Source organism: Gavia stellata, chromosome 8 (assembly GCF_030936135.1).
Source record: "Gavia stellata isolate bGavSte3 chromosome 8, bGavSte3.hap2, whole genome shotgun sequence".
Classification (NCBI taxonomy): Eukaryota; Metazoa; Chordata; class Aves; order Gaviiformes; family Gaviidae; genus Gavia; species Gavia stellata.
Genome location: NC_082601.1, coordinates 2469074 through 2484731, shown reverse-complemented (window position 1 = coordinate 2484731; position 15658 = coordinate 2469074). Strand labels below are relative to the sequence as shown.

Sequence of the window (15658 nt, the reverse complement as noted above, 5' to 3'; positions counted from 1 at the left end):
AACAGTATTTTCAACACAAGAGGAAAGCCTTGTTAGAAAATGTTTGCTACTAAGTGCATTTAGCCTCAGTTTTGTAACAAATTTTTGTAACAAATTATTTGAGACTGTGTGAAGAGTAGATGCTTATTTAAGGTATTTACATCACACTGTTTTGATAAAATGTACATTCAAACTAAGAAATAGTTTCAACATCCATTACGCAGAAGTTTAAAATGTAATGTGCATACCACCTTACAATTTTCAAGGAGGAAGCCTCCATAATATGCCAAAAAGTGAAATCAGATCTATATATTATAATCATACTACCACTTCAATTATTTAACATTTATAAAATATGGACGTCCGCCTTAGTTGATTTTGAAAGGACTGTTTCTGGAGAAAGTGAAGGTGGAAAGGAGAGCCTGACCTTTCAGCACTGACATCTGTAAAACCCATCATAACAAAGACGGCTGAATTGTTTGGAGGACAGTGGACTTCATGGGTCATGAAAAGTCTACTGGATGTTACCCCTAATGGAAAGCTTTCTATGTCTGTTGTTGAATTTGCAAGGCCTTTGACATTTCCAGGCTTCCGAGCACTTGCCTTCCTAATGAGAAAGATTATTACCTCACTTTGGACATCATTTGAGCGCTTGGCATGACAGATCTGCACAGTGTCAGGAGGTAAGAGGTAACCAGTGGCTTTTTCTTTCTCCCAACTTTCCTTGTATAAATTCTGTGGAAAATAAAAGTGAGGAGGAATTCAACACTACTATAATGATAATTATTACCATATATATGTAACCTTCATTAAAGTATAAGGATAACAAATCCTTCTTTTAGGATGTTCTTAATAAGACAAGTTTTCTAAATTCCTCGAAAGAGTTATTAATGTGAGTAGAAACTGTCAAGGAGAGATCGCGTACCTGATTAAGAATTCTGGCTGCCTCTCGGGCCATATCTAGCTGTGGTGTATCTGTTAGAGTATAATTTGACTTGACCTCATTCCATGCTTTGTGGTATTTAACCTAGAACAGAGAAAAAAATGACTGCCTTGCAGCACCATCACAAAATTGGGAAAACATAATACCAAGACCCATATTTTATGCATGAAATAATGTATAAACCCCAGAATTTGCAAGGCTATTAGACATGACACATTAAATATACATCCAAATGGATATTTTTTAAAAAAGGAAAATATACAAGACAAGAAATTACAAAATTTCTCAGAGAAAATTTTGAAAACTTGTTCCAAGGCTGGAACAGGGAAGAATCTTCAGAAGTCAAAGTTATGCTACCTGTTTGGTCTACAGGAATGTAGGGCCACTAGCCAAGCAAGAAGTGTTTGAACCAGGGCAATAGATTTTAAGCTTTTTAGGAGCAAATCTCTTTACTCAGCATGATCTCTATGTGAATGCAGAATTCTAGCATCTCCCAACCACAGATATCTACACCGTGTCATGTTCTCAAGCACAGGACATGCCCAAATTTGTGTATGTGGATGCATGGCAGTATGCCATTCAATTCAACCATATCATTGTTATTGCCAACCTTTTACCAGTGTTTGAGTTAATATAAGTGTTTAGTTTGGCCTGTTCTCTAACAGAAGCATATAGCAAAAAAGAAACGCAAACTCATGATGTGAGAGGGGGTCGTGTCATTTCATGTTCACAGACCAGCTCCTGACAGACTAGCCTTCAAAAACATATAAAGAATGGCAAGCTGACAGCAAACCAGTTTTGCTCATGTTTCTTGTTACACAGTAGTTAAATAAAAAGTGTAAACTCATATTGGCATAAGTGAGAAGGATTAAACATTATGGTTGCCGGCGTGCAAGTGGCTATTTATGTTCATGTTGTCAACGATCACCAATGATATCAGCCAAGACTGAAAGAAGGGATTGGGTGCAGAACTAGCACTGGCTTTTCACACGTCTTGGAAAGATGTTATTCTGCTTGAGGAGCTTCTTCCCTGATAAGTGATGGAGATAAAGATGAACAGGACTTCACTAGCTTATGTCATACATTCACAGAATTCCCAGAGACCGATCAAGAATTCTTTTGCATTTTTTTAAAAGATAAAATAAATATCCTTTTAAAGATAAAATCCTACCACGTAAATATACAGACCAAGTTAACAGCCTGGAAACATGCTAGCAAACTTACATCACTAAGAATTTCACCACTATTCTTTGCTGTGATATAATCAACTCTGTCCGCCACTGGAGTAAATGGAAGAGTTTCAGCTTTTGTACGGTACTTTCTCTATACAAGAGAAAAGATGAACAGTCAGATTATACTGGAATATTTTATAGTTAACACAGCAATTCTGTATACATAGACAAGACAAGAAAGTTTACATGAAAAGAAAAGCACTCCATACACAATGAATGCTGTGGAAATACGCCAGTTGTACTTCTTATTTAAAAAATATTAATGTATTTAACCATTAAAAATACTTCAAATTATGAATACTTTTGAGAAAATTTTAGTATTGAAAAACATATTGTTACCTCATTCAAGAGATCTCCAGCATATTTGACATGGTTGATTCCAACTGAATCATTTGGCAACCATCCAATTCCCCGTAGCCATTCTAAATCAGATTTGTAAATAGCCTGGGAAAACAAAATAAGGTCCATGCTGTTAGCTACGGTTCCCTGCACAATCCAGCGGATTCATAAATAATGGCACTTACTTTCACTGGTTAAAAGGAGAGCAGTAATTCCAACATGAGCACTATAACTGAATTTATAACATTTCAAACTTGGCCATATATAACAGTGGCACATACTGCACGTTCCTAATAAACAGCAAAGCCATTTCACTGAATTCAGCAGAAGATTCCCACTACTTAGAGCTGAAGCAGACTAAGAAGAGACAATACAGTAATAAGTTAAGCTAAGTTTTCATGTTAACTTACATCACTCTGAAGATCGTAGGCTTTCCTAGCGTGTATGACATCATTCTGATCTGGAAGACAGATCCACTGATGCAAGTAATGACGGTAATCAACGTCGCTGACCAAAGACTGACCGTGTTTAGCTGATAGGATAGATAGCATGTCTACTGGTAGGTGGCACTGTGTCTTCCATTTGGCAAAGTGCTTCTTGTATTCTAGTTCACTCTGAACTTTGCCTATGCCGAGGGCAAACTGCATTTTTGTATCTGCTTGCGCATTTGGAACTCCAACATAATGTCCTTTCTGCTTCTCGTGATCCAGTTTGTATTTATACTGGGTAAAGAGCAAAGATCACCATTACTAACAATTATCATGAAACAGCTCTTAAAGCATGTGAAGAGCTAGATGCCTCCTTTGGCACTTACATCACTAGCAATTTCTCTAGAAGCTTTGGCTGCCTTGATTGGGATTGCATCTGCTCTCAAATCACAGCTCATCTTCAACTCATCCCAAGCTTCTTTATACAGTTTCTGAAAAGACAGCAAAATGTCACACATATGCTAAACACTCTGGCATTTGCCATTAAAGAAACACATAGTTTACTGCCATTTGTTTGCTGAAATACCATGAGAATATTTTGTGCATTACTGCTGCTCCTAGCCATAAATACTGCTGCAAATCTTACTGCCTTTCAAACATGTACAGTACCTGCAACACCAGTTTTGCAACCTATACTGTACAGATGGGTGTTTGTAAAAGTTTAGAAAACATTTATATGCCTTGGGCTCTCATCCATTTCAACAAAATATGATCTCAATGGTGCATGATATTAATAATTTTTAAACAGCTGTATGCAAGCATTTTTTTTAAATGTCTAAATACTTTACGAATACTCAGCAGAGGGAAGGGAATGTTGCAAGCCCTGTATGAGGACAGACTTTGGTGAGATTCACGTGACTTAATCTTCAACTCTGTGAGTAATATCTCAGAATGTTAAAATTCACAGGATACACATACTATTTTATAGAAATGAAGAAAATAGAATGATAAGCATACCTGGCTATAATTAACAGCATTAGTCTTGGCTAGGTTGATTTCAGGTGTGTCTGGCATAATATGGATCATAGTCTTGTCCTTCTCCCAGGCTTCTTTGTATTTTGGCTGTTAAAATAGTTCATTTTATGATATTGTAATTATGGAATTTCACTTGTCAACGACATAAAATCCCGTAAATCTCTCCTGAATTATCATCTCTAAAAAATAAAATGTCTGGAAAAGCATTAAATTTGACTTAAAATGCCACTGATCAATTTTATATTTTAACAGTGAGATTCCTCTTTAACTGTTTATAGCCTTGAAACGACTTCAAGAACATTGTAACGTACAATGCTGACTTGTTCGGCATTCACTTTAGCTAGAAGAACGTCTGGAGAATCAACAATACTGGTGTATTTCAGGCTTTCAATAGGTGTACGATATACATGATCACTCAGGAGATCCTGGGCATGCTTCACTCTCTTAACATCCGGAGACTCATTAGGCAACCAGCCAATTCCACGGAGCCATTCTAGGTCTGACTTATAGACAGCCTATATCAGACATGGTCAGAAAAGGAAAACATTGTGTTGAAAATTACTGTCTTAATTTTTTTAAACTATACAAAATAGTATATGCTTTAGAAAATGTCAAATCAGCTAGAGCTAGATTAATCCTTTTTATATACAAGAGATGTTCAGTGTCATAAGTAAAGTACAATCTGTGAACTAGGTTTTAAGTAGTTCATTTCTTAAACAATACATTCTAAACCTTATGCAGTTAAACAGAGGAGAAACAACTGAACAGAATTGCTGTTAACAGTGATGAGTATTAATATCTTAAAAGAGTCTTCCCGTCCTCTCCAAAATACTTATTCCTCTAGTCACATCAACAATTTACAAGTCCAAACAAAAAAACAGGCTGCCACCAGCAAATGCGACAAAAAAGAGGGGAAAAAAAGGTTACAGAGGTAACGGGGACTAGAGCTAACTGGCATAACTCCTGAAGTGGTATCAGGCAACATTATTTAAGTTTTAATCAAGCAAATCCTTCAGCAAGGAACATGAATCTCACCTCTGAAGTTCATAATTGAAACAGAGGAAGAGTGACTGATTTTGACTGATAAGCAGCAAAGCCAAGTCAGAAAATCAGCTGCACTGTCTCCTCCTGCTTTGAAATCAGGTGCTAAAACACCTTACCTGCTATCTTACACAGTTTTCTTGAAATTAAATGAATTTCCAAGTCGACTCAGGAAATAACAGGAAATAACAGGAGTTATAAAAGCCACCTGATTCCAAAGTAGCAAACAGATGTTATTTCGTAAGTCCCGTCAAAGTAAGAGAGACAAATCCTTCATCCTCTCCAAATCACAATACTCCAAAAGCAGATGTAACATAGCAGATACCAAATAAAGCTTTTATAAAATTTAGAGGTAATACCAACATTTTTTAAATGATAAAAAGAGCACATAATAGCAGCACCATGAAAAACTGAAGATTAACAGTCTAAATATAAATCCTTTGTAACTTCTGATAATATCCAACCATCAAAATAAGCCTATAATATATATAATAGCAGTAGTAACTACCACATCACTAGACATACGCACATCACTCTGTAGGTCGTAGGCCTTCCTTGCATGGATCACGTCATTCTGGTCAGGCAGACAGGTCCACTGGTGGAGGTACTGGCGGTAGTCAACATCACTGACTAGGGTCTGGCACTCCTTGGCTGCCTGCACTGACATCGCGTCAACTGGTATGTGGACCTGGGCCTTTGAATCGTGGTATGCTTTCCTGTAAATTCGGTCGTTCTGCAGCAACATGGCACGCGCAGCCCACGACAGTTTGGGATCCTCCTGGGCAGTTCGGCACCCGATGTAGTGGCCTTTCTGCTTCTCGTGTGTTTCCTTGTACTTGTACTAGAAATGCAGAAATAATGTAAGCAGCCACACGTGGCTCACCGGAACACGACTGACAAACAAAAGGCTTTCAGCTTCCTAAGCTGTCAACCCTTTGAACTGAACTTCACTCAGTTCTGCTGAGCTGGACACAGGAAGAGACAGCCACAGCAACAACATTAAGAGAAGACTGTACCTCACTAGCAATGTCTCTGGAAGCCTTGGCATGTTTGATGGGAATGGCATCAGCTCTTATGTCATAGCTTTTTGCCTTGGCCTCATCCCAGGCCTTCTGATAATGTTTCTGCAAAGAAAATTAATCACCCTTGTTACATGCAGTCAAGACTCTCTGATACCAATGCCTTTTCTTAAAACCTACTCCGGAAGAGCAATTGTCATACTCTTAATTTAATAATGCTTCACAGGCATAATGATTTCATTCTCTTACATTGCTGATGTTGAGAGCATTGACTTTGGACTGCAGCATTATAGGAGTATCAGAAGGTATGGAAATCTGCGTCTTATCTTTATCCCAAGCTTCACGATACAGACGCTAAGGAGAAAGGAAGCAAAAGGACATTTCACTATGGTCAGAACACTGAAAAAAACCCACCGACAGGAATTCTTTGGTAATTCTGATTTGCAGTATTTTCCATTTAGTCACTCCCACAGTAGAAATTCGAGTCTCTACCACAAAGAAAAGAAATGTCGTTGCATAAATGAAAGGTACGTGAAAGGTAAGTGAAAGGCAAGCTTACATCACTGATCTGCAAAGCATTGATCTTAGCCTGGACAACGTCTGGCGCATCAGTAATGCTGGTGAATTTCATCTCCTCTGGCCGCGTGCGGTACAACCTCTCATTCAGGAGTTCCTGGGCTTTCTTTGCTTTGACCACATCCACAGAACCTTCTGTCAACCAGCCGATGCCTCGCAACCATTCCAGGTCTGACTTGTACACATTCTACAAATAAACCCAGGGTTACTGACACGGCAGAGACAATTCTATGCACAGAGAGGTTTCATACAAGGCTTTCCCCAAGCTCCTTCTCTTACAGCTACACAGCAAGCCATCAATGAGACTGTGGTGTGTCAGGTCCTTTCCACACACAGCTAAACCCCTGATATGAATAGCAAGGAAATTACTGGTCTTTTAAAGATACTTGCTAGATGAAGAGAAGTGGTATATGTGCAAAGAAACATTTTGCGGCAGACCAAAAAACCATCAGAAAGATTCGTTTCCCATCCATGTGAACTGCCTGGAATATTTCTGGCCCCCAGGCTGAAAACACTACTGATTTGGAAAGGATCATCAAGATGAATTAAAGTAAACATACCAGGACTGACTGCAGGCTCATGAAAGTGCATTTGAAAGGATAGTTTCCCAGTCACTAACAAACAGAGCCTCATACACCTGCCATAAAGCTTTTCTACAGTTAATTTCACTCACATCACTCTGTAAGTCGTAGGCCTTCCTTGCATGGATCACGTCATTCTGGTCAGGCAGACAGGTCCACTGGTGGAGGTACTGGCGGTAGTCAACATCACTGACTAGGGTCTGGCACTCCTTGGCTGCCTGCACTGACATCGCGTCAACTGGTATGTGGACCTGGGCCTTTGAATCGTGGTATGCTTTCCTGTAAATTCGGTCGTTCTGCAGCAACATGGCACGCGCAGCCCACGACAGTTTGGGATCCTCCTGGGCAGTTCGGCACCCGATGTAGTGGCCTTTCTGCTTCTCGTGTGTTTCCTTGTACTTGTACTAGAAATGCAGAAATAATGTAAGCAGCCACACGTGGCTCACCGGAACACGACTGACAAACAAAAGGCTTTCAGCTTCCTAAGCTGTCAACCCTTTGAACTGAACTTCACTCAGTTCTGCTGAGCTGGACACAGGAAGAGACAGCCACAGCAACAACATTAAGAGAAGACTGTACCTCACTAGCAATGTCTCTGGAAGCCTTGGCATGTTTGATGGGAATGGCATCAGCTCTTATGTCATAGCTTTTTGCCTTGGCCTCATCCCAGGCCTTCTGATAATGTTTCTGCAAAGAAAATTAATCATCCTTGTTACATGCAGTCAAGACTCTCTGATACCAATGCCTTTTCTTAAAACCTACTCCGGAAGAGCAGTTGTCATACTCTTAATTTAATAATGCTTCACAGGCATAATGATTTCATTCTCTTACATTGCTGATGTTGAGAGCATTGACTTTGGACTGCAGCATTATAGGAGTATCAGAAGGTACGGAAATCTGCGTCTTATCTTTATCCCAGGCTTCACGATACAGACGCTAAGGAGAAGGAAGCAAAAGGACATTTCACTATGGTCAGAACACTGAAAAAAACCCACCGACAGGAATTCTTTGGTAATTCTGATTTGCAGTATTTTCCATTTAGTCACTCCCACAGTAGAAATTCGAGTCTCTACCACAAAGAAAAGAAATGTCGTTGCATAAATGAAAGGTACATGAAAGGTAAGTGAAAGGCAAGCTTACATCACTGATCTGCAAAGCATTGATTTTAGCCTGGACAACGTCTGGCGCATCAGTAATGCTGGTGAATTTCATCTCCTCTGGCCGCGTGCGGTACAACCTCTCATTCAGGAGTTCCTGGGCTTTCTTTGCTTTGACCACATCCACAGAACCTTCTGTCAACCAGCCGATGCCTCGCAACCATTCCAGGTCTGACTTGTACACATTCTATAAATAAACCCAGGGTTACTGACATGGCAGAGACAATTCTATGCACAGAGAGGTTTCATACAAGGCTTTCCCCAAGCTCTTTCTCTTACAGCTACACAGCAAGCCATCAATGAGACTGTGGTGTGTCAGGTCCTTTCCACACACAGCTAAACCCCTGATTTGCACAGCAACAAAGACACTTTTGAAGACACTTGCTAGATGCAAACCAGTGGCATTAACTGCAAGCTGACTATAAGCAAACTGCAAGCAAATATTCTACAGTGGACCAAAAAACACGGCTTCCTTATGAACTGCCTGGAATATTTCTGGCCCCCAGGCTGAAAACACTACTGATTTGGAAAGGATCATCAAGATGAATTAAAGTAAACATACCAGGACTGACTGCAGGCTCATGAAAGTGCATTTGAAAGGATAGTTGCCCAGTCACTAACAAACAAGAGCCTCACACACCTGCCATAAAGCTTTTCTACAGTTACTTTCACTCACATCACTTAAATGGCAACAGTAGTAACTACCACATCTCTACACATACGCACATCACTCTGTAGGTCGTAGGCCTTCCTTGCATGGATCACGTCATTCTGGTCAGGCAGACAGGTCCACTGGTGGAGGTACTGGCGGTAGTCAACATCACTGACTAGGGTCTGGCACTCTTTGGCTGCCTGCACTGACATCGCGTCAACTGGTATGTGGACCTGGGCCTTTGAATCGTGGTATGCTTTCCTGTAAATTCGGTCGTTCTGCAGCAACATGGCACGCGCAGCCCACGACAGTTTGGGATCCTCCTGGGCAGTTTGGCACCCGATGTAGTGGCCTTTCTGCTTCTCATGCATTTCTTTGTACTTGTACTAGAAATGCAAAAAGAAGTAGTAAAAGAAATAGTGAATCTGGGAATTTCCCAGAATTTCATAGTGCTACTGATCACAAATATATTTTTTTATGTTATGAAATATAGTAATTTAGAGTTTAGAAATGCCTAACGCATTCTTGCTCCACAGGTTTTGTTTATTTCTATTGTAGTTTATTATTTTCTAATATTTGCTTCATGTTAGGATTTCTAATTCAATGTTCCTTTTGGAAACTGTTGCCCACTTTCTTTCTGCAGCAAATTCTTTTTAGTAGGCTTTCAAGATAGATCTGATATACCATGGCTTTTTATGTTGTACGTAGCTTATTACTTCATTCTTGTTTCTCAAGCTACCTAAAAATAAATGTAAAGGAAAAACATACGTCACTCGCAATATCTCTTGATGCCTTTGCACTTTGGATTGGAATCGCATCAGCTCTCATGTCATAACCCTTCTTTTTGGCCTCTTCCCAGGCTTGTATATAAAGTTTCTACACAAAAGAAGACAGAAAATGGCTTCTCAATATTCTGAAAGATGGAATGTCTACATTTCATAATTTTTTTTTCTTAAAATTTTCATGAATGCATAGTTTAGAAGATCTTTATGTTTAAAGAAATGCTTACTTAATTTCTGAATTTCCATTAATTTAGTATATGTTTAAATGTTCTTACATGGCTAACATTAGCAGCATTGGCCTTCGCTAACAAAATTGTCGGTGTGTCAGGCATGACGTGAATTGATGTTTTGTCTGCATCCCAGGCTTCTGTGTATAAACGCTAGGAGAGAGGAAAACACATTCCTTTAAAAAGTTTCTTTATGTGTGTCATAATGGAAAGACCACAAATTTGAAAGCAGTAGTTATCAAAAACATATCCATAATATAAAAGAAAAGTAATCTTGAAGCAGAACAAGACATAGATAACCAAACTAATACATTTGTCCAAAGAAAGTATTTATAAACTGCGAGGAGTAGTTCAAGCAAGCTTTAAATACCCTGACACAGCAAAGCTTCTCACTGAACAGCTCAAGAAGGAAGCTTTGTCCTTCTTCATTATTTCTCAGGCTAAGTTGGCACAGGAATTGATTGATTTAGGATTGCTGGGAAACTGCTGTAGGAAGAAAACTATATTCATTGTTCTGCCATATCTGTACAAGTTGTTTGATTGACGTTTCTTATTAAACAGAAGAAGAAGGTGCTTTGTGACTTTCATCCTCCAGGTCTGAGATGAATTGCAGAAGCTTCACTTCCAGAGAACATAAGCTATTTCCTCATAACTTGTTCATCATGCAGTATGACATTCAGTCAAAAATACATCGTTATAGCAGCTGCAGTAAAAGCCTCAATATTCTGCTACATACTATCTTATAGCATGGTCATGGCATCATAACCTCTGGACATATCCTAACACCTTGCTGGAACATCGTTTCTGCAGATTTCACAGTATTGTCTAGGAACTGCAAAAAATTCAGCCTGTTCTATCAGAGATGAGTTTTGTATAGTGAAGTAGCATTAACAAAACAGAAAAACCATACCAAACATTTAAAAATAGGATTTCAGCTGAGATGGGAGGCTGAGGGAAATTCATCAATATTTTTAGTATTACTCTTGAAAAATATGTGATTTAGGTGAATTTTTTCTGGACATTTTTACTAAGTGTTCAGTTCAGATAGAGCCTTGAGATAAGAGCTTTCCTGTGCAAAGGCTGAATTTGGACATTCATTTTCTCCAAGTCCGCAATGAAAGTGTTTAGTCTTACTTTATATTTTGTATTTTTCACCTCATAAACAAGTTCTATTAGCTAGTAATACTACTGATTTTGATAAAAAACCCCCTCACCTTGTTCATTATCTCAGCGTTTTGCTTGGCTAAGACCATGGCCAAAGAATCTGTCACACTAGTAAATTTAATTTGGTCTGCTGGTTGACGATACTTCCTTTCACTCAGGATTTCTCCAGCTTTCTTGGCTTTCTCAACTTCCATGGAGCCAATAGGAACCCATCCAATACCTCTTAGCCATTCCAGGTCTGATTTGTAAACAGCCTGAAAAAATTGAAAGTTCATTATATATGTGCAAGTGTGATCAAATATTAAAATAATTATAAATAAGCATATCTTAGTCTAAATGAACAACTGTATATATTTCTGCATAGTAGCAGGATATGATTTTGAAAACAATTGTTATTTTTGAAGATCTAATAAAATAATTATTAAATAACAAAAAGAATAGAGTTATTGAAGAACTCCACAAATACCAGACTTACACAAAAATTACACCTCAGGCTAAGGACTGAGAAAATAGGATTAAAAATAAATTTGATGATAGAATATTAAAAATTTCACCTCTCTCAACATGTCTGATACAAGCGACTAAGGCATATTATATATCTTTAAAAAATTGTATTGTACAAGACCCAGTATATTTAATTATGTATTACAAATTTAACAATTTACTCACATCACTCTGTAGATCATAGGCCTTCTTAGCATGGATGACATCATTCTGGTCCGGCAGACAGATCCACTGATGCAGATAGTGGCGGTAATCAATATCGCTGACCAACCCTTGACATTTCTTGGCCAACACGATTCCCAGCATGTCCACGGGGCTACTGAAGTGTGTCTTGGTCTTCTCAAAAGCTTTCTTGTACTCCCTGTCACTCTGGATCTTGGCTACGTGCATCGACCACATCATCTTTGGATCATCCTCTATGTTACGGGCCCCTATGTGGTGGCCAAGCTGCTTACGATAGCCTTCTTTGTATTTGTACTGAAATAAAGTATATTCATATTCACATGGTATATTTATAAATTAATAAATATTTCACACAGTTTAACATAATAATTCATGTTTTTTTAGAGGAAAATATGATTTAGGTCCTTCTACTGCTTTATTAATTTTCACATAAAAAGGATTTTTATTACAGACATCTTTATCTCTGATTTTTTATACAACTATATCACACTTTCAATTAACTACACATTTAATATCACATACTAACTAACAAGTTTGATATTCCACATTCTTTTACTATTAGTATTAAAATGTAAAGATTAACTTATTTTAAAAGGTTATTACAAAACACCTTGATGAAGATCAACTGAGTTGGTCTTAATACTAACAGTTTAAATATCAATCTTGATAGAAAAACCTGTCATAGTCATTGCATTTTTTTTCCTGGTTTTGTATTCAGACATCTTGAATTTCAATATGACACTTCAACAGAACTATTTTTTCCTCAGGAAAAAACAACAATTTAGAACTTTCAGAATTGATTTACTAATATGTCTGTTTTGGGGAGAGATTTTAAAGTATTTCCTATTTTGAATCAGAAATTAATTTGACTAACTCTAGCATAGACTCGTAGACTCGTACACCTTATTGATCATCCTACTTGAACATCCATGGACATCAACTGAACTATTACAGGGGGCACAGAAATAATCCTCATATTATTTTATTTATTTATTACTGTGATATATACCTCATGCATAAAAATACTGGCTATCTGTTCCTTTCATGTACTAAAGGCATGCAGTAGAATCTCTGGATTTCAGTATTATCTATTCTAGAAACGTAAGGTATTACATTAACAAACAATGGAACAAGCATTCTGATTCTTTTCCATTACCAAATCCATACAGACATGATGAAAAAAACTGCTTACATCACTAGCAATCTCTCTGGATGCTCTGGCAGCTTGAATAGGAATGGCATCAAAACGCAAATCATGACCCTTCTTCTTCGATTCCTCCAAAGCTAGTTTGTACATTTTCTGTGAGAAAAATATTCACATTTTTGTTTCAAGAAAAAAACTACACTTTAGTTAAGCACATCTGTGTAAGAAAACAAATTAAGTCCCTAAACAATATTGTTAATGTTCAGACAACTTAAATATCTAAACACAGCTCTATCTTCTCTAGAAAATAAAAAAATACAGATTTCAAAGATCTTGTAAATGTATTGTAGAAGCTTGGAAACTGGAAATCATTTAGGGAAGGCAAAGAAAGGACTATTCTAAAAGTTAAGTTATTTATTTTTGTACCTTGCTATAGAAATGATTTCTCACTTATGGCAGATAATATATTTTAAAAGCCCAATTAGATACCCAGGAGGTAAATTCTAGTGAAAGAAAAACTTTGATTTTAGCAGTGGAGATGGCAATTTGTGAAACTAAACAGTTCAATATAATACTAATTAAAAGTCAGAAATGACAAAATTATACTTGAAGAAATCCTTTAATTCTCTCAACTCTTTGGTTTTACTCACCTGACTGTAGTTTAATTGGTTTTGTTTAGCCAGCACAATTTCTGGTGTGTCAGGCATGACATGAACCATGGTCTTATCTTTATTCCATGCTTCAGTGTATAAACGCTAAGACAGAATACAGGAAGAGATTAATATTGCATTCCAAAACAAGTTAATATCTCATTAATCAGGTAAAACATAGAGCATACTAGGTAAAATTATAGGAAATACAGCATGGATAAACCATTGTGTATTTAATAAGGTAGAGATACCATTATTAAAAAGAGAATTTATCTGAGGAAATGTAACAACACTTAGAAAACTGCCACATGACTTAAGAATAATGAATAAACCAAACCATTATTACGGCTCACTGCACAGACATGTCTAAGAAAAGATCAAAATGCAATATGCAGAATGTCATGACAAAGTTGAGTCTTCCATCACATGGCATAATAGTTTTGATTGACATTAACAGAGTGCGCTGTTTGAAAACATAATATGTCTGAACTTCAGCATTACTTGTGATGATTATATTCCTCGGCCTGTTTCCAGGGTTTAGGCGGAGACTGGTGACGTGTTACTTAGTCGAATCAAGACTCACCTTATTCATTGTCTCCGCATTCTGCTTGGCTAAGACCATCTCTAGAGAATCAGTGACGCTAGTAAACTTGATTGTGTCCGGAGGCTGACGGTATATTTTATCACTCAAGATCTCTCCCGCCTTCTTGGCTTTTTCAACGTCCAAGGAACCAATTGGGACCCAACCAATGCCTCGTAACCATTCAAGGTCAGACTTGTAGCAGTTCTATTGCAAAAAAAATACACAGGTCATTCTAGTAATAATAATGCAATTTACACAGTGCATCTTTTCACAGTTAAGCCACCTCTCTATCAACCTTTAATTCAAATGAATTCAAAACCCTGGAGAAAAATCGCAGAAAAAATAACTGCATTTCCTCTACATTAAGTGTGAAACCACTATCCAAGCTTTACAGAATGGCAAATGATAAATAGCCTAAATTCTGGAACTACAGAATTTAATTTAAAAATCAATTAGTTAACATATCCTAGTGGAGATCTGAGTTTCAGTTAGCCATGAAACTTAAAAATAAGGCTCGAAAATTTGGTTCTACCACACTGGTATGTGATGGCCCAGTCCACCTATGTAAAATATCAAACACATTCCTCACCAAAAATTAAATCAAAAAGAGCTTACATCACTCTGTAGATCATAGGCCTTCTTAGCATGGATGACATCATTCTGGTCCGGCAGACAGATCCACTGATGCAGATAGTGGCGGTAATCAATATCGCTGACCAACCCTTGACATTTCTTGGCCAACACGATTCCCAGCATGTCCACGGGGCTACTGAAGTGTGTCTTGGTCTTCTCAAAAGCTTTCTTGTACTCCCTGTCACTCTGGATCTTGGCTACGTGCATCGACCACATCATCTTTGGATCATCCTCTATGTTACGGGCCCCTATGTGGTGGCCAAGCTGCTTACGATAGCCTTCTTTGTATTTGTACTGAAATATAAATCAAGATATTGTATTTCTATCTCACCTCTAAATATCAGTTACTCATATTAAATATTTCTAATAATAAACTCTCCAAATTTCTCTATAACCTACAGTCAAACAAAGCAAACTGTCAAAGCCCTTCTGAGGCTAATAACATGGATTCTGACATCAAATTTTTGAGTTTTGAGTTAGAACCCTAAATAGAGATTTTTAAGTAAGTTTTTTTGAAAAAACACTCTTCACTAATAGTAAGAAATAATCCTCTCCCTATTAAATATATTTAATCCTTATTAAATGTAATAATATACATACTGTTAAGATTTAATTAAAGATACAGGTTTATGAGCTATAAAATTAACATGATAGCAGCATGATATTGTCCTTATAACTTCTCAACATTTAATTTTTACAACTAAGTCTTTAAACATATATAATAATTTGGTCCCAAAAATCTATTATTTAAGAACACATTTTAACTGAAATGCCTTTACAGAATCCAGTTGATAACTTTCAGGTTG

The 15658-nt window shown here is 37.5% G+C and overlaps 1 protein-coding gene across 1 annotated transcript in view; it reads right to left on the bottom strand.

Annotated features, from left to right (window-relative positions):
• Positions 1-15658, bottom strand: part of NEB (nebulin) — a 131956-nt gene that overhangs the window by 57077 nt on the left and 59221 nt on the right. Inside the window, exons 58-82 of the mRNA XM_059820707.1 lie at positions 14835-15146; positions 14220-14423; positions 13637-13741; positions 13035-13142; positions 11825-12136; positions 11206-11409; positions 10040-10144; positions 9751-9858; positions 9057-9368; positions 8314-8517; positions 8005-8109; positions 7753-7860; positions 7266-7577; positions 6576-6779; positions 6266-6370; positions 6014-6121; positions 5527-5838; positions 4268-4471; positions 3939-4043; positions 3308-3412; positions 2904-3215; positions 2494-2598; positions 2147-2245; positions 905-1006; positions 607-714 (exon numbers count right to left, since the gene is read on the bottom strand). Coding sequence (XP_059676690.1) covers positions 607-714; positions 905-1006; positions 2147-2245; positions 2494-2598; positions 2904-3215; positions 3308-3412; positions 3939-4043; positions 4268-4471; positions 5527-5838; positions 6014-6121; positions 6266-6370; positions 6576-6779; positions 7266-7577; positions 7753-7860; positions 8005-8109; positions 8314-8517; positions 9057-9368; positions 9751-9858; positions 10040-10144; positions 11206-11409; positions 11825-12136; positions 13035-13142; positions 13637-13741; positions 14220-14423; positions 14835-15146 — 4368 coding nt within the window. The remainder of the gene's footprint in view (positions 1-606; positions 715-904; positions 1007-2146; positions 2246-2493; positions 2599-2903; positions 3216-3307; positions 3413-3938; positions 4044-4267; positions 4472-5526; positions 5839-6013; positions 6122-6265; positions 6371-6575; positions 6780-7265; positions 7578-7752; positions 7861-8004; positions 8110-8313; positions 8518-9056; positions 9369-9750; positions 9859-10039; positions 10145-11205; positions 11410-11824; positions 12137-13034; positions 13143-13636; positions 13742-14219; positions 14424-14834; positions 15147-15658) is intronic.